Genomic DNA, 22,941 nt, shown 5'->3' with positions numbered 1-22,941 from the left:
GTGTTTGTCTTATGATCCAAAAGGCAGTGTCCGTACAGGCAGCAGATAAGGAGAGCAATGGAGCAGAGAGCATCAAACCTCATCTTACATCACAACCCTTACTGGACATCAATCTCCCAGCCAATTATTTTTTCAGTTTTTATTTTTTTTCTGGATTAAAAGCATGACATTTATTTTCATTTTCCTTTTTTGCTACTGCAGTTTGTCAAAAGTTTATTCCTCTTTCTTCTGCTCTCATTAAAGCTGCAGTGGGTAGAAATGGAGCAAATATGATTAAAAAGTTATTTTATACAAAATATATATATATCACTATATCCTGACAGTAGTAGATGAGACAGGTAATCTGAAAAGAAATCATGTGCCTCTGTGTCCTCCGGTGTTCCTAATGGCATTTGCAAGATTTCACAGACCGGAGGAAAACAACCAATCAGAGCCGATCTGGAGCCTTGCCGTCTCTGAGCAGCTGTCAATCACTCGCAAACTCCAATCAAACGGTCAAACTAGGCAGCGCTGATCAAATATGAATCAACATCTTGTAGTGTACTGTTTAGCTGTAAAATGAGAAAGTTTGTGACCCGGTAGCCATGTTGAGATCAGTTGAGGAAATACCAAGCACCGCCCACCAGCCAGAGCTCAGCCAATAGGAACGCTCAATAGGAACGCTCTCTCTCTGAAATGACCTGTGATTGGCCAAAGTCTCCAGTCACGATAGATCTTTTAAAGCCTAAAAACAGAGCCATTAGGAGCTGCAGAAGTCTTGAATTACAATATGCTGAAAGGTTATTACGGTTCTTTTGCCCGAAGATGCCAAACATATTCAGCCTACTGCAGCTTTAACAATATATGTTGCCTATAAATATCTATCTAAGGATGTTGCTGCAACCAAAAGTTATACAGCTATCAGTAATCTGCAAAACAACAAATGGTTCATTGATAACACATTCCACTGAACATAATAAACTGCTAATATCTGATTTTATCGACATGCATGAGAAAAAGAGGAAACTGTGTGCACAAGATCATGCTCAAATATACCGTGTACTCACAGCCTGACTGACCCATACAAATACAGGAGAGGAAAACATGCACAAGTAAACATATACTGTTTTCACAAACACCCTTAACTTGCTTACATAATTAATGTGTTTATATTTTTTGCTGATAAATGTGCTATGTGTTTATTTGACAGAGAGGGTCTCCCTCGCTGGCCGGATCCTGGGAAGATAACCACCACAGACCATGACCGTCGCAAAATCCTCTGTGGAAAATCCGGTTCATGGCGGTGAAAGGTGAGAGGTCAGGGTTGTGAGCTCTGCTTCCTCTCTGCTGGACAAGAAAAATCTGAGAGAGCTCTGGACCAACATGACAGGGTTCAGTCTAACATTTGTTCTCAGAACATAATCATAGCTTGTGTGGGATGCTGTAAGGAAGGGGGCCCCATATGTGTAGGGGACCCTTGAGAGAGGTGAGATGAGGCTATACTTAGCATCACATCTTGCCTCCAACACTGGCCCCTATGCTTATAGCAACAAGATGTCCATGAGAGAAGAAGGGATTGCACAAATTTCCAGCATTCCCACTCTCTCTCCGCTCTGTTCTATTTTGATCTGAGACAAAACGTTCCATGTGGTTTTATTAATGCAGACGGTTGATAATGAATACAGGACTCAAGGTTTTTTTTTTAACAGAACATTGGCAGTTCTCGTCTTAAAACAACAGTTACACCAGCCCACAAGTCCCTTAACCTCTCGACTCAAAGCAGCAGAACAAACTGTAGCTCCGATGCCACAGGAAACCTGGTTCCCATATGTGTTTTGTTCCCATGTATAATAGGAAGAAGGATGAGAAAGTATTGACGTCTCATTGATCGGACATCTCCCTCTCTCAGTTTTTTCTCTTATACACATATGTGAGCTTGTACACACACACACACACACAGAGTCCCAGGGGTCATGACTCTGGTCAACCTCCAGCAGAGTTTATGAGGTCCAGGGAGCTCCGTTTCCTCTGAGGAGCCGTAAAGAAGCTATAAAGATGTTAACAGATAGCCTTCTCCCTCGGTACAAACTGCCTGCTCACACAAATAAGCTAAAACATGTGGCACTAAAAAATGCGTTAAAGCAGACACCACATTCCCGGTGCCGATACACACGTTTGTTGCTCAAACCTTTCTAGATCCTCAACATGATCATTTCCATGATTCATAGATGTCCATTTTTACTACATGGATGCTATTTGTTCTCAGCATTTTAATGATTTCATCATCCCTGCTTTTGTCCGGGAAACAATGACTGTGTCACTTGGGATTGGATTTAGCTGCAGTTTCACAATGTGTACTTCTTGTTCTGTACTTTACTGACCAAGGACGCAGTTCTAATTACATTTTCTACAGTATGAGTCAATGCATGATGTGGTACAACTTGGTTCAACTGAATGAGTAAATAGTAGCATAAGACTGAGAGGCTATGCAGAGGCACAGTGGTGTGTTGAGCTAAATGCTAACATATGCAAACCTGCTCACAATGCTCACAGTGCCAACATGCTGTCGTTTACAGTGTTCACAATCTTAGTTCAGTGTGTTAGCATGCTAACGTTTGTTAATTAGCACTAAACACAAAGTAGCGCCACCTGATTCGACTGTTATCAGGCCATTAATTAGGGGTTATCTGTCGCTATAAGCACCATAGATGTGGGTCATTAGGGGCCTACTACGCCTACTATATCGGATAAGTGAAACTTTAAAGCAACGTTCTAACATGTAAATCTGAACGAAATGTCACGTTTTGAACACAAACAGGGCTTCTTTAGGTTTAGTCAACAAAACTACAACTTCTTTAGGTTTAGGCAAGAAAAAAAAACTTGGTTAAGTTTAGGGAAAAACATTGCGTCCACCCCTTATGGATTTTCAGTGTCTATACTACAGCGCCTGACTTACGCTTCTGCTCATGTCATAAGTACCTCGGTCGCTAGAGGTCGCTGTTGTGTTCTTTTGGTGATCTACCATGTGAATAGATGATAAAACATACTAGTGGGTGTAGTAGGCCCCCTATTAACCCACATCTATCTTACAGTGACTGATAACGCCTATTTAATAGCCTGACAACAGTAGCTGATCAGCTTCAGCAGTACAAGCTGATAGAAATGTCATTAGTTTTGCAAGTATTTGATTATAAACCATATTATAAAAAATAAAAAATAAATTAAAATGAATTAATTAAAATTAACATACACATATTATATCATGAAATCAAATATTTCTGTGTGCACAGTTAAGTTCTGGTTACCATTAGCAACAGAAACAAGTGGGTTTAATGGTTTCCCTGAAGCCAAAAGGCTTTGTTTATGTGATCTAGGTGTGATGGAAGATTAAGTCAATTTCCTGTTGAGCTGCTAATTGTGTGATTTAATAGCTACACTTTTTAGTAAAAGGTTGTTTTTTCTGAAGGGGGTTGGATCATTATAAAAACCTGTGTGTTTTAGAAAGGCACCTTTTCTGTGTCCGATTTTAATTGTGGAGCTTTGGGACCAAAGACAAATTTCTGTTTGCAATGTAATGTCACATATAAGAAGTCATCTGATTATCTGACAACTGTTTCAACACTGAATCTGTATGTTTGGTATCTTATATCCGAATGTGCTGAGCACTTATTATGTATGACAATAAATAACACAACTAACTAATTCTGACAAGTACGTATTTAGTAGTTGACAAAGCACAACATGAAATCATGAAAAATATAGATTTATTTTTGGTTCTAAACAACTGAAGACATTTTGGATGTAATCAAATGGAACAGCACTAGACCATCCTGCAACCATTACCAACACATGTGCAGTATTTTCAGCATACCAACGCAGTGGGCTAAATTACAATAAATAAAATCACCGTGCACTCATGATTGTGAAAGCTGTTGCAAAAAAGCCTCTAATTGTTAAATGACACATACACAGAGAAAAATACTCAATCTGCCATCTGTGGATTAAAAGACTTGCAAACAGTAGTGGGTGTAGTTTTTTTTCCCCATGATTCTGTCTTTCTACGCAAGCCGACACAGTTCCGTGTACGGGAATTGCTGCTTTGCTGCTACAAAGCAAATGTACTTGGACCTTTTCTGTGGAAGTATCAATAGTGTAGGCGGAAGAAATGAGAATGGAAATTTTTGATGAAAGACTTCCTAACTCTGCTTGCTTGCAAAATGGCCTATTTACACTGCATAATGATACAGAGTGTCCGTTGATGTGAATGAAATACGAGATGGCAGTGTGAATGAGGTTTCTCCTGCGGCCGGTTGTGGTCTCTCAGCTCCGTGTGCTGTACAGGTCTTCATCCTCCGGGTTGGACTGGCCAAAGTCCATCAGAGCGGGGTCTGCCTTGAAACTGGAGCCCTCTGGAGGGCAGCAAGAGAAATGCAACAAGATCTCAGCCACAAGCACTGAAATATTACATGTTAAGCTTTAAGGGATTAAGCTGACTGACAATAAATGCATCAGTAGACTCAACAAACAAACATAAAGAGTACCAGGGCCAAAGCCACAGTGTCCTGTCAATCTTTGTGCGGTCATACAATACTAGTGAGCTCGTGTTCAGTACAATTAGCGTTGATTCTTGCAAGCACAAAGACACACTAGGTCTGTCGCGGTGCAGGAATTTCCCCTGCGATATGCGGTATTATTGCAACTTCTTTTTTTTTTTGCAAATTATTTCATTTATCCTAATTTATTTTAGTGCTATATAAATAAGCTTTGTTGTTAGGCTATTATTAAGTATATTGTTGCCTTTTCAATGACAAAGATGACAGTTTTAAAAGAAATTAAATACTTGTTTATTGTTGAATGCAGAACAAACAAGGGAAAATGAGGCGCAGCGTTGTTTTCAACTGAGGAGCTTTGGTCTGGTTGCTATGATACGAAATATCTGCAGAAGTAAAAATGTCGGCACAAGTTAGAGTGCTTGCTCTGGATGAAGGGAATGCTGAGGTATGTAGGGAGAGAGGACCGACCCGCCGGTCTATGTGTATTCATTTCTCCTCCATTGTTGTTTTTGTCCAGCACTTGTAGCCTACATGGAGGATGTGACAGCTGGTCTTTGTGGAGTTTTATCCAAAGTTGAACATTTTTCAGCTCTTGGCGACCCGAAAAAAAAAACACCAATCGTGCAGCGCTCAATGCAGAATAGACGTTCAGCGTCTTGTCACGCTTCTGGCGTTTGTAGTGTAAATATGTGGCACTCCTATTGCAAAGAATTCAAAAAGAAAAAACGTGAACATAGCGGTTGCGGCAGTTGCTTGCCATCCCCTGTGGTTTGCTTGTAAATATTGTGGTATTGCAATATTGCGGTTATTGCGCCAGCCCTAAGACACACTTCATCTTCCACTAGAATTACCAGAATTCTCAGAGATCTGGATGTGCTGGGTCTTGTGCGTGAGTTGTCCTGGGAGACGGATGCTATTTGGAGTAAACAGACAGATTTTGCAATAATTTTTCCAATGTAGAGTAGAGTGTAACGCAACATGAGATCACTACGTAGTAAACTTGTCTTTCTGGTCCGGTTAATATCAGACTGTGTACACGGGTCCAGAGCATGACTAAAGGTTGGTGGCACTACATCAGATCCCTCTCACGGTTTATTAGGTGGATTGTAGTCTTTGCTATCTAACAGAAGACTCCCACAGGTTATGGTTCAGTAAATAGCTTGCAGAACTCATTCACTCCTCAATCTGTTAAACTTGATTTGTTTTTTCATGAATTTCAGAGCTGGCTTGTGACGCAACACAAATTTGAGTGGAAACTGACCATAGCGTGATCAAATGACAGCCGTCTGTCTGGAAAATTAACACCACACGTGCTAACAAGTGCGAGACCCAACACATTTAGGTGTCTCAGAGAGCAGTGTGTGTATGTGTGCTCGAGTAAGTCGTTGCTCATAGGGATATCATGAGAACCGATACTTTGGTACCAACTCGGTACCAAAATTCTAAAGATGTGACGGTACTCGCTTTCTACTGTACCGAAAGATGCCTGTAATGGTCATTTGGTATCGGAGCGGAGGTACTGGAGATGCGATTCTTTCGGATCTAATAGGGGCAGTATACGCTTACAAGTGTTCTCATCTGCTGTGAAATGAAAGAAGAAGAAGAACGCCGTAACAGCACGGAAAAAAAACAACAACAGGAGACGTGAAAGATGGCAGCAGCTGCTGCAGCGCTACCTCCGCCTCAACTCGTTGAGGAAACAAATAGCAAGAGTCGGGTATGGAAGTACTTTGCGTCGAGGCGGATTTACAAGGAGTAATAATAGATTCGCAAAAAACAGTATGCGGTGCCGTCACGGTGCCGTCGTGCTTTTCTTTCCAAAGGAGGAAATACTTCCAATTTAGCAAAGCACCTCAAAGACGGACATCCAGACACTATTGTTTGTTTTAAATACTTGAAGGCGAAATGTCACTGTTCTCTTTTGCAATGTTAATAGACGTTTCTTTTTATTTATTACTTAAAGGTTACATGCCTCTGTGTTTTGTAATGTTGAAATGTTTTAATAAAGGAGTGCGTGTTGAATTACATGGGATTTATTGTTCTTGTTTTTTTTTTTACCGTGGTATCGATTGGTATCGAGAATCGTGTAAATTCACTGGTATTGGTATCGACCACTAGATTTCTGGTACCGTGTCATCCGTAGTTGTCCTACTCTTGAACCGGAGGTGTTCACTGTACCTTTGCTGTTTTCTGCTGCATGCTGTTGAGGAGGAGGTGTTGGTGGTGTGAGTGTCTCCTCCACAGCAGCATCTTGTGGTGGGTCAGCTAACTCAGGTTGAGCAGCAGGTTCGGGCTCAGCTGATTCAACAACTGGTACTGTGGAGAAGTCAAAACACAACACAGGGTCAGCAGCACGGACATGTACTGATGTGTTTCCACCTTTATGAAAGCTCTTGTGACTTCATACTAATATTATTAATATTAAAAACATCGAAAACATTCTCAGCAAACTCTTAGCAGTTTACAACAAATCAGTGTACTGTACTGGTCGGTCCTAATGAGAAGTAACGCAAGAGATGTACAAATAGCTTTCACAGACTTTTTTCAAAACATTTATAATAATTTATAAATAATAATTTCTAGTTTTAGGAGCTGTCATGGAACGGTCTTCCATTTATATAAGCTTTCCAGCTCCTTCATTTCCAGTGGATCCACTTCTGTGGGTGGTTTCCAAGGAAGCAGATATATTTTGGCGTAATTTTCATATTGCATTACTAGTGCACTTTCTGCTCTTTGACACTGTTGATCATACCTGCTGGCTCGTCTGAGGCCTGTGGAGCAGGCGGATCTTCAGAGGAAGGAACGGACTCGACATCAGTAGCCTCGACTGGAGCAGCATCAACTGGGGCGGACTCGACTTCAGCAGCCTCCACTGGGGCAGCATCAACTGGGGCGGACTCGACTTCAGCAGCCTCCACTGGGGCAACCTCCACTGGGGCAACCTCCACTGGGGCAGCCTCCACTGGGGCAGCCTCCACTGGGGCAGCCTCCACTGGGGCAGCCTCCACTGGAGCAGCCTCCACTGGAGCAGCCTCCACTGGGGCAACCTCCACTGGGGCAACCTCCACTGGGGCAACCTCCACTGGGGCAGCCTCCACTGGGGCAGCCTCCACTGGGGCAACCTCCACTGGGGCAACCTCCACTGGGGCAACCTCCACTGGAGCAGCCTCCACTGGAGCAACCTCCACTGGGGCAGCCTCCACTGGGGCAGCCTCCACCAGGGACTCCACTGGAGCAGCCTCTGCCGTCTCCGGTTCTAAGCTTGGTGTGGGCTCGGCATTGCTGGCATCAGCGGCGACATCGTCTGTTGCTTGTTTTGTGTCTGAGGGCTCTTCACTTTCAACAGGTGCAGGTATTTCCTCAGAGGTTGTGGTGGCCTCCGCCTCTGCTGGCACTGAATGTGCCACTGGATCTGAACAGGAGAGGAAATACAGCACACCATCAGGAGAAGCCCTTTGTGGAATTGTGAAACAAAAGGGATGTCGACAAAGAAACAAGCAGACAGAGATCAATATCTATGCTACCTGTGTTGGTCTCTGTGAGGGTCTGGTCGGGGGAAATCTCTGCGAGTGTTACTGATGACGCCTCCTCTGTTATGACAGCGTCAACAGGCTCATCGGTGGCAGGAACAGACTCGGCTGATTCCACCTCGGTCTCTGGGATTGTAGAGCTTTGGGCTGAGCTGTCTGTGGTGGCACTGGGCTCTGAGGCCTCCTCAACTACTGCAGACTCTGGATTTGGCACTGTAGCTGTCTAACATGGATAAAGAACACAGATTTAAATCTGTTTAACCAAGACTTACACACATTATTGGATATAAAAGTATTAATATGAATTTCACCATTTGATGAATCACACTTAAACTGTAATTGTCAGTAACAGAATAACCACATTAATTCTATAAACAGAATAAGGCACTAGCTTTACAGTTTTCTTGAACATTTCATTTCTAATAGATTAGATTTATTACACAGACTGGAGAGGGGAAAAAAAACCTTATCGCTTACATTAGCATTTTACATTTCAGGCATTTATTTAGCTGACACTACGGAGTGACTTGCAGCGAGTCTAAGTTTCATTTCTAGATCACAAAAATCTCCAAACCACTACGTATGAAGCGAAAAGTAACAAGAACAATAACACAATCATAAAAGGGCAAAGGAAATGGAATACAACCTATTGACAGATATGAGGGATTTTTTGAGAAAGTAAAAAGTGTAGAACGGAAACCATTCAGTGGAAAGGGAGTTACCATTATTACCATGTGGGTCTGTTTTGGTTTTAGTCACACACACAGCAAAAACAGCTTTACAGTACTTCCTATTTAAAATGAGCTGGTTACATCAAAATATAATAATCAGAATAAATCTGTTCAGTAGCTCAATATGACTGCTGACCTGTGGTTGTGAAGCAACGATCTCTTTGGCGACAGGCTCCTTAGAGGCGACCAGTGAAGACACTGTAGCTTTGCTCCACTGCCCTACAGCATACACCTTCTTACCTGACACCTTGAAAGCACACAAGACAATAATAGTGTTAAACTCTGAAGGTAATGAGGTTTGTTACTGGCATTAACACATGGGGTCAGCATTCGAAAAAAAAAAGTAGTGTTACCTTAAGCACAGCCACTGTTTGAGCCGGGTAGCACACCGAAGCTCCTGCACTCATCAGGCCCAGTGGAACGGCTAACCTCTTGAAATGAGAGCCTGAAATAAAGTTTACGATGAAGAATAGCAATCAATCTGACTTTGGAACAGATTAAATCCTGGAGCCAAACTTAATCTGGGCCTGCTGTATTGAGAAATGTCATTTAGCTGACTCCCCCGAGAGAGTAAGACTAAAACAAAGAGTGCTGAGAAAACTGAAACTTCACTTGTTTCTTATGTGTTGCACTGCTTTGTCCCTCTGTGGTTTAGCAGTGAGGCTTTTAGGACACGAGTGGCAAACTGTGGTCTGTGAATGCTCATAATCGAGGACAGCGGTCTCTTATGGCTGAGTCAAACTTGGGTTAAATGTGCTTCAAGTGAAACTGTATCATACCTGCACCTGCTGTATGAAAGTTATGGTATGTTTTACGAAATGATTGAGATTAAGTCCTAGACTTGTATGCTAAATAAACAAGGTATGAATTATTTATACAGTTTTATATTCACACATCCACAGTCAGAGTGGCTCGGTGGATGAAATTGATGATTTTGTTATGTACACCTGTTACATTACCACACAGCTGCATGGCAAATGTCATTCTCAGCCATAGAGAACCTGAGCTAGCTTGCTAGTACTATCATATTGCAAGGGACTCATGGAAGATCCTTTTTTATTAATGCAAAATAGCCTGTTTCAAATACAACACTGATACATCGAGATACTACATGTTGACAGTCTACATTTCCTGTGGAGAAAATTCTCTGCAGAAATATTACATGGTTGCGTAGGACAGGAACCGTTTATGTTGATTCACTTCAAAATGTCGAATTGTGGTTTGTTTATTATACTGCAATATTGTTGTATGTACTAATAAATAGACAGATTCAAGTTCTGATTGTTTGCAGTGGGGTTGTGTGAGGTACTTATCCATAGTCAGTGTATTACCTACAGTAGATGGCAGTCGGCATGCACCCAGCATGGAGAAACAGACAGGAGTACGGGAGCAAAGCAATGTACTGCTGTGGACGGATCCAAAACGTATTTTAGCCACCTAAAAAAATCAATATCAGTATCATATGTACGCTATATTTATAATATTTTCACCGCTTTAACTTGCTGTCAGACAGCCCTTTCGGATGAGTAACTGAAGCCGTTATCTATGCTCTCTTCAAAGCCACCAGACTCCATTTACCATGCAGAACACAGGGGTAGCTGGTCCACCACTGCCTCGATTGGTTAGTTTGTTAGTGCTATTGTGTCACTTTGGTGTCTTAAAGGATTAGTTCTGATTCACCAAAGTCACAAACAAACTAATTGATCGAGGCAGCGGGAGACCAGCAACTTCCGTGTTCTGCGAGGTAAAATTACTGTTTTTGTCAAAGGAGTCTGGTGGCTTTGAAGAGAGCATATATGGATATAACGGCTTCAGTTCCCCGTTAGAAAGGGCTGTCTGACGGCATGGTAAAGCGGTGAAAATAAATATAGTATACACTGAAACTTATATTGATCTTTTTAGGTGGGTCTTTTTTTAGGTGGTTAAAGTACGTTCCGCTGCTGCCCCGTCCACAGCAGTACATTGCTTTGGTTCCGTGCGGTAACTCCTGTCTGTTTCTCCAAACTGGGGGAGTGCCGACCGTCATCTACTGTACGTAATACACTGACTATGGATAAGGACCTCATACAACCCCACTTCAAAATATCCGAACTATCCCTTTAATAGATGACAAAGCAATTGTCTCCAGCAGGCCTAAAGTGTGATATAGTGACTGAAGATCAGGTTACCTTTCCGGGTCAAGAACATGCCGAGCAGGCCAGCCATGGTGATGGTGCCAAATCTGGGTAGAAAACCCGGGGGAGGGTCCCTCAAGTAATAGAATACATCTGGGGAAACACAAGACAGTATACAAGATGACAAACATTCCTTCAGTTTTCTCAATCGTGAACTCAAGTCTGACCCTCTGCTCATATTGTCATAATACACTACACAAGCAGGAGTAACAGAGAGAGTGGTAATATACAGTAATATTATGTGCAGCGGTATCGCTACTGGATAATAGTAGTTTGCTTTCCTTACATATTTACTGATGTTGGGGACATAACAGTACAAATGCCACAGAAAAACATGCACAATCACAGCACAGTGAACTGTGTACGATTATATAATGTAACCTTACATACTGTAACATCAATACATAGAGAAGACATTTAAGGCTATAAATAGACAGCTTAGGTACACTATGTGCGATCTGTTTTTAACACACGAGTATAGGGCATCAAGAGTTAAGTTTTGAGTTTCAGGGAGGGAGAATATTATTATTTTATTACACCTTAAGGTACCTACTGTTGACTTACCCTCTCCTGCATAGTATAGATTAACACTTCTTGTTTTCACAGAGACACAGGCCCCCTGCAGGGAACAAAGGGCATAGATGAAATGAACCACTACAACAACAGGCCATCAAGAACACAACTACATCTGAGTCAGTGTGAAGTGTTTTTTTTCCCTCATCTTCCACAGTATCAAACTGCCAAATCTCCTCGCAGCAAACCTTGCAGCTGCTGAGTGAACTGCATGAACACTACTTCCTGTCTGTCTCCTGAACTTTGCTGTTTGCAGCTGTAGCTACCTGCACAGAGCACACGCAGCACGTGGGATTGTGCTCTGTAACCGCAAACTAGAGGAACAAAAATCAGGGTGGGAAAAGTAACACTGCAGGTGCAAGATAAAAACCCTCTTTGACGTGTTTTAGCTGAGCTGTTGTTCCATTTATATAACACTTGTTTCCATTCGTCAAGGGGTTGTTCTTTTGGGGGTTTTAAGTGTTGTGAAAGACGGTATGCGTTCTGTAACAGGTGGTGTCTATGAACTGCTGTATATTCTCATGTAAATACACACAGCAAAATCTAAATACCTGAACAGCCTGGACATATGGTGCTACGGTCTCTCTCGCTGTCGTTAACCCACTCTGAATGACACCCGGCCTCTCTGGAACAAACAGGGCATGAGCAAACTGTGGCAGCGGGGTGTAGATGTTCAGCTGGGGACAGAGACAGAGGCAGTCAGCATGTAATTGTGACGTGCAACAGTTCAGTTCTCTCACATCAGACCTGCTGAGACAACCATACCTTTTCTCTAGTAACCAGTCCATCAGTGGGCAGTTCGCTCACAGTATACACACGGATGGAGGCTATGCCCAACACCGTCGGGACGGCCACCATCACCACCTAGGATACAATAGAAGTGGTTATGCTAACTTTAGTATCTGTCAGCTCATAGCCACAACACACAAACAACAGACAGACAATAATCACTGATTTGCCAGACTCCACAGTGATATGTAGGTGCTAGACAGATGACTCATGTGGACCAGAGGTAGGAATAGTAGATCATTAACATATGTAAAAATAGCAAAACCACAATGTTAAAACTCTCCATTAAAAGTAAAGGTCATGCAGTCATAATTTAACTTAAGTAAAAGTGCATAAATATGACAATATGACGCATCAGAAGACACTCTCACTCATTATCCTGGAATACACTGCAAGCTGATTGAAACTGGGAAATCTGAATGAAAGACCTAGAAGCAGAGTCAATCGGGGGCTGTCTGTGTTTCTGAATATTTTCACTTTAACGTTGATTTCAAACATTTGATTTTAATGTGATTTGTATGATATTATGCTATGTATTTATTTTGCATTTGTTTTATGTTGTGGCGTCTGAAACTTAAATGTATGTTTAAAGGCTGCTGTCTTGGTCAGGTCTCTCTTGCAAAAGAGATTATTAATCTCAATGAGTACTACCTGGTTAAATAAAAAAAAAAAAAAATTATGCAGAATTGCTGCATCCCCAGTGTTACTGTTAGGCTCTGTGATTACATATATTTATGCACTACTATTATTGAAGCATTGTAAGCTGCACTTTAATGTTGCAACAGGTTCAGCTGGAGCTCATTTTAATGACTTTGTGTACAGTTTCTCACCTGTAACGTTACATTTAGTCATTAAAATGAGCTCCAGCTGAACCTGTTGCAACATTAAAGTGCAGCTTATGTGTCAATGCTTCAATAATAGTAGTGCATAAATATATGTAATCACATAGCCTAACAATAACACTGGGGATGCAGCATTCTGCATAATGAATGAGTGTCTTTTGATGCATTATATTATCATATTATATGCACTTTTACTGAATGCAATTATAACAGGCGTCATATTTCCACATTGCACTTAAATACAGCACATTAAGTTAATGTTTTTAGCTTCTTTTCACCACTGAGACAGACATATTCTGCAGAAGTAGTCTAACATACAGTATATCTAACATTACAGTCTATAAGTTAACTCACAAGACATGCAAAGTTATACAATCAGGGTGTTGTGGATAACTCACAACCTCCTCCAACTAAGCTCATGTTTAATGTTAAAACAGCCTAACAGACGAAGACGTGTCTGACAGATACACAGCTGATACAGATGTTTAGCAGATGTGTGAGTAGGTTACTGCTAACAGTGGTTAGTTAGTTGCACGCTGTGTAGTTAGCATTGAGTCATTGAGTGAGGCTAGCACAGCAGACACAGTCAGATACAGATCAGGTTCTCTCATGCAGCTCAGCGTTAAAGCTTTAAAGACATAGTCAGCTCAGGTTTGCATTAACGTTAACGTTGAGTTGACGTTAACTCTACACCCGCTCATTCATTAAAACATATACTTATAAGAAGAGGAAATGTCAAGCATTCATTCACCTTGGCCGCCATGCTAGCGCTCCTCCTCCTTCTTCTCTCGGCTCTCCTTCAGCTTGGTGTGTTAGAGTCTAAACCTGAACCACGGTGAGCTACCGACACCTACTGGAGAGCAGAGACACCTGCAGCAGCCTGCTGTTGTAGTGATCTCATTCAGCTGCAGGTCACACAATGTTCTCAAACTCACAATGTTGGTAATGACTGTTGCAAGCATGTAATTACAATGCTTAATATCACATTTATTTATTAACATTTTAATTTAAAATGATTAAACTGTTACTGCAGTTTCAAATGTAAAGCAATTGTGCATGTTATGCAGTGGTTTATTAGGGGCAAGGCAAGGTTGACAACTGCCCAGGGCCCCCAGACCACAAGGGGCTCCAAAAGCTCCCGGTTCACAGTAAGTCTGATGATTTTGGTAATTAAATTAATTGTAAATTGTGTGAATCTGGTATTATTACCTAATTTTGTGGCCATGTCTTTTAGAAGGACTCTGTGTCAAAATCTAGTTTTACGAGAGTTAAAGGGACTGTTTTTAAGAATCAGAAATGATGTTAACAGCGACACCTGTGGCCGTTAAGTCAACGAAAGTCAGCATCCGGCTCGCGCTTGTGCTCGCTCTAAATAGACATGAACGAGCATCGCTCAAAACAGTGAGGCGACACACGTCAGCTAAAACCACAATATCACTCTATATTTCAGCTGCTTGGCAGTAATGTTAGCTGACCAGACGAAGGTCTTTCCATGAATCACTGCTGATCCTAGTGTTGGCTTTTCCTGCTTCAGCCTCCCGACCGCGGCCGGAGGGAACAGGGAAGACGCCGGCACCCGGTCAGAGACGATAACGTAACTCGTTGCGGAGCCCCATCACTTCACAAGACACGGGAAACCTCTGTTGGTCTGGAGGAGCTGCAGCATTTATTTCTGCACAATCGTCCACTGTACATTCACTAGATATTCTCAGAGCTACGAAGTCTTCTGCAGTGTGGAGTGTGTGCGCATGCACGTGAGGTGGAGCGAGCTGGGAGTGAAGGCAAGCAGGCAGGCAGAGGAGCAGAGTAGCAGAGACTCCGGCCCTGGAGACCAAAGCTACGATCTCCCCCGCGTCCTCCGACCGCGGCCAACACTGGATATAACTCTGCCGTTTTGGTGCTTCCGTGTAGTTTGTGTTGGAGTCTGAGTCTGAGTCTGAACAGCGTAGCCACATGCGAGCACGCATGGGACACCGACAAGGATTGATTTATACGTGTAAGAAGTTACAAACAGTCCCTTTAACTGAGGTGAATCTGACATTATTACCTCATTTTGTGGCCATGTCTTCTAGAAGGACTCTGTGTCAAAATCTAGTTTTATGAGAGTTCATATTTTAGTTTATGTTGTGCTCACATGTTGCATGTTCCTAAATTAAGTTTATTCAAATTACCACAAACTAACATACATTAAGTATTGTTCCAGCATAGTGGAGTGCACTTGTTGCAATGGATTTATTCAGAACTTCGAGGCAATAGGGCACATACACATTGCACAGAGGCCAGTGGCTAGGGGGTCAGAAATAAGGACCCAACAGTCAAGTGGTGCGCTAACAGGGTAATATAGAATAAAAAGGATGCCATGGGTGGATGCATGGTAGTGAATGCATACTTGTTACTCTCAGTAGTTATTTTTAAGGTGGATGCTTATGAAACGTGAGCAGGTAAGGGTTTAGTTTACTGAAAGGCATTTATATTAGCTGTTGCAGGAATAGAACATAATGTATGGCCTCCTGGTTTACGGGATGACCCCTGCCCTGAATTTGAAATCTGGTCATCTTCATCCTGGTGACATAAGCACAGAAGACACTGTAAGACTGTTTCAATAAATCCAAGAAAAGGTACACATAAACTGATCATAGCTCATAGTGCAGAGGATTCAGTTTATTGAAGTCAAAGTTTAACAACTTAAGTTTACAATCTGTATTTTTTGTAATATATATTCATATATATGAAACCAAAAAAGGCTACTTTAGGAAGAATAAATGTCATTTTCTTTCTTTTTTAATATCATCTTTAGTCAGTTTAATGTACAGAATAACAGTAAGCTAATATTTTCCTTGAAAAAGAGCAATATGTTCCTTTTTTTAATGTCGCAGTGCAACTTACATCTTACACACCTGTGCAATGTACCATGAGGTGTACACCCCTGAAAGAACACACAGTGGAATCTCCCTTTTCGGCCTGTTTCTGCAGGTCTACACACACACACACACACACACACAAAGATCTGGGAGGGATAACACAGTCTGTGCCTGCAAATCATAACTCACATTTCTTAATCTGCAGCGTGTGTTGCCTGGTGGAAAAAGGAGACCACCACAGACGAGAAACGGAGAGAGGTCTGCAGACTAAAACTGTATTGCCACTCGTCGGCAGCTGTGTGTGTGTGTGTGTGTAGGATCGCCAGTATAGTCAGTCCATCGTTGCCAAAGAGAGGGTTGGGAGGCACAGGGAAAGTGCTTGCATCATTTAGTTTCTTTGTGGTACTCTCAAATTAACCGTTCAAAAAACATGAGCTGTATCTCTGGGGGTGTGTTTGATATTTCACAACGTGTTGTGTGACATGATGAAAAAACCTGAACCTACACGCAAAGAACTACAGTAAAATATGAAGAATAAGTACAGATAGTGCTGGATGCAGCAGGTGCTACGCATGTCTCTCTGAGTCTTTGACACTGGGGGGCACCGTTGAGTCCTTGGCCTGATATTGCAGATGAAATGATTCATCCGGGTCTCACAGACATTACAGATCGTTTAGTGTGGAGGTCTTTGACCGCCCAGTATCAACCATATGCTTGGAGGGAATGTCAAAAATAGCTTTTAGAAGTAACTGTACTGTCGTCTCTCAGGTAAGATTCCTGAAGCCTTTGGATACGTGTCAGTCTATGTAAACCCAAAACATCAAATTGAAACCTCCTGCTGGGATGCTAAAGGAGGATCTGCATTAGATCGAGTAACCGAGGAGCAAAACAATTGCCAGCCTCAGTTATTGTACAGTGTGTGTCTTCAAACACTATCTAATGAAAAGAAGAATTCAAATCTATGAACATACAAATAAAAGGTCATTCTTCAACAGTACTTTTTGCATGTATCATGCGCTACAAGTCTAATTATCTTGCAATCATGAGAGGAAGATAAAAAAAGGGGGGAAAAAAAGAATACAAATGATCCACAATATTTTACCCTGTCCAATCAAATCAGTCCTGGGACTTTTCTCATGCAACACATCACCAGGAGAAGGGTCAGCCGTGATGTAAAAACTGTCAATCAACTGTCAATGGTGGTTGTCGTCGTTTGCCTCCTATCAACTGCTAAACACCCTGCATCTACAGAGTGAAGAGGGGGACACTGCAAAACCTTGGCATAGAATACATCATACTTTACATTATATCTATGACACAAAACGTAAATAGATTTATATATTCTTCTATGTTTAAATATATTTGTAGACTGTACACAAATCTTTAGAAAATGAGACGGCAAATGCTTTTACCTGATATTTTGAACAGCAATGGTAAAGAGGCCGATGAGACATAGACCCTGTGATGCAGCCAATGAGATATAGAGATATAGAAAGTGCATTCTTTGTAGTGAGTGGATCCTTTGAAAAGAACTCTCTAGCTCTTGCATTCGCTGTTTAAGAAAAAAGAAAAAGAAAAATCGTTTTGCACCCACGCAAATACATACTCTCTGTCTTCCCTCCGCTACCTCTAGAAGCATATCACAGTGGTAGTGGAACGCAAACATTTACATCAGTATACACAGCAGTATACACATATACACAAGTCTTTGACGACTAGAGAGAGAGAGGAAATTAAAAAAAAATTAAGAAAAGAGAAGGAGGAGATGGACAGAAACAGAGAGGAAAGAAAGGAAGAGAGGGAGAGAGAATGCAAACTGAATCGTAGAATTGCACTCAATCAGAGGAGCCTCCTTCTGCAGATAACATTTTTTTTTTAACAGTTCACAGTTTGAAATAGTGTGCAACTAGCCAGTTCCTCAATGCTCCTGGTGCTAGTTTTCACCAGATAAACCAGCATTGATGGCTACCTTTCACAGTCTTATACCAAAACCCTTGCTTTTCCCACACTGTCCCGTCAGATCAGCCTGGAATAACATGTGAGGTCCCTGTAAATCAGCGAGATATGAAGTGAGAGAAAAAAAAATAGAGAGAAAGGGGGAGAACTGGTGGCTCTGGGTGCAAAGTTCATCAGTACAAAAGTACAGTGCTGTGGTGAAAAGGATTCTCCTCTGTATTGCTGCTACATAGCTCCCCCTGCCCCCTTAAAATCAACAGGAAACAAATAAAAAATAGCAAAACCAAGAGAATACAAAGGAACGAACGTGTTAAAAAGTCTCCTTTTTTTCCCATTTTGCTCGACAAGCGTGTGGAGTTTATGCTGAGTTCCATAGACAAAGGAAGATTAATGCTTTCTGTTCAGGCATGCAATAGGCACCCTGTGGGGTCCTCAGGATTATCAAAAGTTCATACACGCAGGTCTCAGACTGTTCCCTCTATGATATTTACACATCTTACAATGTGTGTGTGTGTGTGTGTGTGTGTGTTTGTGTGAGTGCGTGCTCAGAGTCGTGATCAGGAGAGAAGAGAGGACTCAGCTAATGTAAAGCTCTGTGTGTTTGTGTGAGTGAGTGTGTGTGTGTGTGTGTGTGTGTGTGTGTGTGTGTGTGTGTGTGTGTGTGTGTGTGTGTGTGTGTGTGTGTGTGTGTGTGTGTGTGTGTATCAGTTCAGTCTTTCTCACACGTGTGTCTCAATGAAAGAGTGTGTGTGGGTCATGAGAGGCGCAGCCAGCGGGGAGAGGTCGTCCTGGCCGTTGGTGCCGGGGCTGAGCTGGCAGATGTCTGTGTAGAGCTCACTGTGCCACTGCTTCCACTCTCTGAAGGTCTGGGAGCACAGGCCAGGGTCCTCCAGGAGGGCACAGATTACCGCCAGCTCCGACTCTTTGGCCTGGAGGGGGAGCAAAGAGATGGGGGAGTTACCACATTGAATCCGCACAAATTCTTCTGTAAAATCCCCTAATCCTCCTTTGTGCTAACCTTCAAGGTGCTGCGGAGGGCTCGGACCCGGTGCAGCCGGTCGTTGAGCAGAGGGTCCCTGGCTCTCTGCGTGAAACAACGTCGGAACTCCTGCCTGCTACAGGGTCTCGGGTCTCCCATGGCCGTCACGCTGGCCTGCTCCAGGGCCCGGTACAGCTGCTCTAGTCCGTCCAATGGCTCCGGCTCACGGCCCTCTGACACCCGCCGCTCCCTTCCCTCCGACACCCTCCTCTCTCTGCTCTCTACTCTCAACTCCCGCAGGTCTGAGACACCCAGGAGAGGGCCGGTAAGAGTCAGATTCACTGCTAGAATGACACAATGAGCTTCAATTGGATATACAGTGCTGTGTTTAATATAGAGCTGAAACAATAAGTCGATTAATCTATTAGTTGATTGACAGGAAATCAATCGGAAACCATCTCTTTTTTCTTTAATCATGCTTTTTATTGTTTGCTTAAGAAAAATGACTACAACAACCTAAACCATAATAATAAAGTATTCAAAAACAAGGGAGGAGAACATTTTAATAATAATAATAATATTGATAATAATAATTAAGAAATATAAAAACATAGCATAAAGAGCAGAAATTCACAGCTTACAGCCTCTACTGTGTGGATATTTGCTGTTTTCGTAGCCTTCTACGATGGTAAATTGACTATTTTGGACAGTTGGTAGAACAAAACGAGCAGTATGAAGATGTCACCTTGACATTTTATGTTCTTGCATGAGGCTCAATGGTTTCCAAACTTTTTGGTTTGTTCACCTTCAAATACTGTTGTAAAAGGGGTTACTGAAGGTTGATTTGACCTAAAATAATTTTTGGAGGCCTAAAGAGGTTAAGCTACAGTTTCCTTTAATCTTTTATTATTTCTTATAAATGACAATCATCTTGTTGAGAACCAGGGCCCTAAATGCAGTGGTGGAATGTAACTAAGTACATTTACTCAAGTACTGTACTTAAGTATAATTTTGAGGTACTTGTACTTTACTTAAGTATTTCCATTTAAGCCACTTTATGACTCAATTCAGAGGGAATTCGTATACTTCTGATTCCATTATATTTATTTGACAGCTATAGTTACTATTTACATTACAGATTAACCTTTGTACATTGTTGACATTAGCTTTTCTTTCTCATTATAAATATAATAATTACTCAATTAATATTGTTTTTCCCTTTACATTTTTGCTTTTCCTCTGACCTTATTAAAACCCAATATGTAAAGAAGTAGTGGAGTCGTAACCCTTCCCTTTGCAAACTGGGCTTGAACATTTGGTGAAGGTATCAAACTACAGAAATGATCATAAAGCAGCGTTATTACATCAAATTAAGAAATGTTACATGTTTTTAATGTTATATGGGCTGTGTTTAAACAAATATATATTCTTCTTTTTTTGCCAAAGACGTCATTCATAGACAAAAGTCTCCCTGTTCTTATGACGAAACTGTTATAAAACTCTAATAACAGAGATCCGTAATACGTAAAGCTTATGAACATCCATTGTATTGAACCCTGAGACTCAAACCAGTGGCAGACTTCTGAAACATATTCATCAGTTCAAAATCATGTTTTTGAGCAATTTTCAGTCAATTTTCAACTCATGAAGTATTATGCTGATAAAACAATGTTCAGTATGTTTTATGACCTTTAAAGATTTGCATTTCACAGTGTGCAACTTACATTTTAATGCATCAGTGGTAATAATACAATAATAAAGTATTTCATAGGAAACATTATATTATTTTTCTAATAATACTTTTACTTCAGTAACATTTTCAATGCAGGACTTTACTTGTGATGGAGTATATTTACAGTGTGGTATTGTTACTTTTACTTAAGTAAAGGATCTGAATACTGCCTCCGCCACTGCCAAAATGATACCATTTTAGCCATAATACCTTTATAACATATTTATGCCGTCTGTCCTCTCCACCCCTCCATATCTGGTGTAACATTACCTACCCATGTCCACTTTTTACCCCATACCCTATTTACATGTGAATATTACAACAAAGTTAATATGCAATACTGCAAGTTCTGAGATAATACAGTCTTTAATTTAAAAAAATCATAATGTTTAGGGAGATATTTTTTACTCATTAGCTACTTAAAGGGACTGTTTGTAACTTTTTAAGCGTATTAATGTACCGGGTCGGAACACATGCGCGCTCGCCCTGAGAATATCTAGTGGACGTTTGTGCAGAAATAACTGCTGCAGCTCCTCCAGACCAACAGAGGTTTTCCGTGTCTTGTGAAGTGACGGGCTCCGCAGCAAGAAACGTTATCAGCGGCACCCAGTCGGAGACGGTAACGTTTCTCTTCCTGCTCAGCCCCGGCACCTACCCGCTTTTCCTGCTCAGCCTCCGGAGGGAGACACCGGAGGCTGAGGCAGGAAAAGCCAGCATTGATTCATGGAGAGACCTTCGTCTGGTCAGCTAACATTACTGCCAAGCAGATGAAATATAGAGTGATATTGTGGTTTTAGCTGACGTGTGTCGCCTCACTGTTTTGAGCGATGCTCGTTCATGTCTATTTAGAGCGAGCAAGCGCGAGCCCGACGCTGACTTTTGTTGACTTCACGGCCACAGGTGTCGCTGTTAACAAGCAATTCTGAAAGTTATAAATAGTCCCTTTCAAAGTCTATTCCTCTGAGGACCAAACAGACTTTTTCATGTGTTTTCAAATGTTTGTGCATACTAATCCTACTCTCTCCTGGTATAAAACAGACTATGTGTAATGTCCTTACCCTCCTCACCCTCGAGTATATCTGCAGCCTGCCCCTCCGCCTCCTCGTCCTCGCTCCTCTCCTCCATATGAGCCGAGGTGTGTAACAGCTTTCCTGGCATGGGGTCCCTGTTCCTGGGCAGACTCTGGCTGCGCTGCTTGTGAGAGCGTCGGTGTGTGTGGCTGTGTGTGTGTGGCCCTCGCTCCAGAGGGAAGGGCCCGTCCCGCTCCCTGTCCCTCTCAGCGGCATGGTGTCTCCGTACGGGCAACGTGGCCTGCCTGCGTCTCTCCGGGGACATGCCCTGTCTGCCCAGCCCTCCGTACATCCCCATCTCCCCGGCCATGCTCCCCATCATGCCCCCGTATTCGTTCTCCCCCGGCGCTGTCTGGAGGAAGTGCAGCCCCGCGCTGGTCAGAGGCGTCTCAATGAGGTCTTGCCAGGAGCGCCTCTCGCGATGGGACGAGCGGCAGCCGGATGAGTGGGTGCTGGTGCTTCCTGTGCCCGTGCCCATGCCCATGCCGTCTCCGCGCTGGTCCTCGGCCGAGGAGTGGGAGTGCGTGGACTCGCTGGAGAAGTGTCGGCCGTGCTTGGGCTCCGGGAAGGGGCTTGAGGAGTTGACCTGGAGAGGGAGAGGGGAGGTGGAAGAGACCATCTGTGGAGGGATGGGGGAGGTGGAGGCACTCATTGATGGAGGGAGTGGGGATGGAGTGGAGCGCATAAGGCTCATGGAGCTGACGGAGCGGGGCAACTGGTCGTAACTGTGAAGGAAGTTCCCCTGGAGGCCAGAGGGGTTCGTGAGGTGGACAGGTTGGTCGGTATATGGAGAGGAGTGAGGGATAGAAGTCGACGGAGAGGTGAAATGTGAGCACAGATACAAGGAAAATGTGACCCGCAAAACAAGGAGAGGGACGAGGTGTGCACAGAGAGAAGAAAGAAGGACAGGAAATATAAAAGGGCAGAAAGAGAACAAAAGATGAGAGCAAAAAAAGCAATGAGATGGCAGAATGACTGGCATGTATGGCTCAGCTGGGAAAACATGGACCTTTTATGTGCATGTCTGAACATCTTCTGAGTAAAACTCTATATCAATGTTACATTATCTTTCAGACATGTGATGAGCGATGAACAATTGTCGCCACCTAGAGGTCAGATAGTGTAGAAGTTCTGGCAGCAGAAGACAGACACAAGTGATGGTCTTGGCTGCT

The 22,941-nt window shown here is 42.5% G+C and overlaps 2 protein-coding genes across 18 annotated transcripts in view; both read right to left on the bottom strand.

Annotated features, from left to right (window-relative positions):
* Positions 1-3,726: 3,726 nt before the first annotated feature.
* On the bottom strand, positions 3,727-14,060 carry apool (apolipoprotein O-like). 14 transcript variants are annotated; one of them, XM_074648005.1, is made up of 13 exons: positions 13,923-14,060; positions 12,306-12,404; positions 12,092-12,217; positions 11,532-11,586; positions 10,962-11,060; positions 9,147-9,238; positions 8,930-9,040; positions 8,057-8,285; positions 7,610-7,944; positions 7,460-7,549; positions 7,285-7,399; positions 6,711-6,848; positions 4,408-5,445 (listed from the first exon to the last, which is right to left on the bottom strand). In XM_074648005.1, the coding sequence occupies exons 1-13, from the start codon at positions 13,932-13,934 to the stop codon at positions 5,231-5,233; spliced, it is 1,716 nt and encodes a 571-aa protein (XP_074504106.1). In that variant the 5' UTR covers positions 13,935-14,060; the 3' UTR covers positions 4,408-5,230. The 14 variants fall into 14 exon arrangements, 13 of the variants coding, with proteins under 13 accessions (XP_074504114.1, XP_074504106.1, XP_074504110.1 ...); XM_074648009.1 differs by having other exon boundaries at positions 4,409-5,445; positions 7,475-7,504; positions 7,595-7,944; XM_074648012.1 differs by having other exon boundaries at positions 4,409-5,445; positions 7,285-7,384; positions 7,475-7,504; positions 7,595-7,944.
* A 1,350-nt stretch (positions 14,061-15,410) lies between these two features.
* Positions 15,411-22,941, bottom strand: part of LOC141775075 (connector enhancer of kinase suppressor of ras 2) — an 82,466-nt gene continuing 74,935 nt past the window's right edge. Inside the window, exons 22-25 of one of the 4 annotated variants that reach the window (XR_012595547.1) lie at positions 21,767-22,355; positions 19,007-19,311; positions 17,445-18,917; positions 15,411-17,277 (exon numbers count right to left, since the gene is read on the bottom strand). Coding sequence is in view for 3 of the 4 variants with exons in the window: in XM_074648002.1 (XP_074504103.1) it covers positions 18,708-18,917; positions 19,007-19,308; positions 21,758-22,355 (1,110 nt within the window). In the remaining variant the exon portion in view is untranslated. Of the gene's footprint in view, positions 18,918-19,006; positions 19,312-21,757; positions 22,356-22,941 lie in introns of all 4 variants that reach the window. The other 3 variants (XM_074648001.1, XM_074648002.1, XM_074648003.1) reach the window with 3 other exon arrangements.

Source organism: Sebastes fasciatus, chromosome 10, assembly GCF_043250625.1.
Source record: "Sebastes fasciatus isolate fSebFas1 chromosome 10, fSebFas1.pri, whole genome shotgun sequence".
In the NCBI taxonomy this organism is placed as follows: Eukaryota; Metazoa; Chordata; class Actinopteri; order Perciformes; family Sebastidae; genus Sebastes; species Sebastes fasciatus.
Note: the sequence above shows the minus strand (reverse complement) of the source record. Positions and strands in the feature narration are given on the sequence as shown.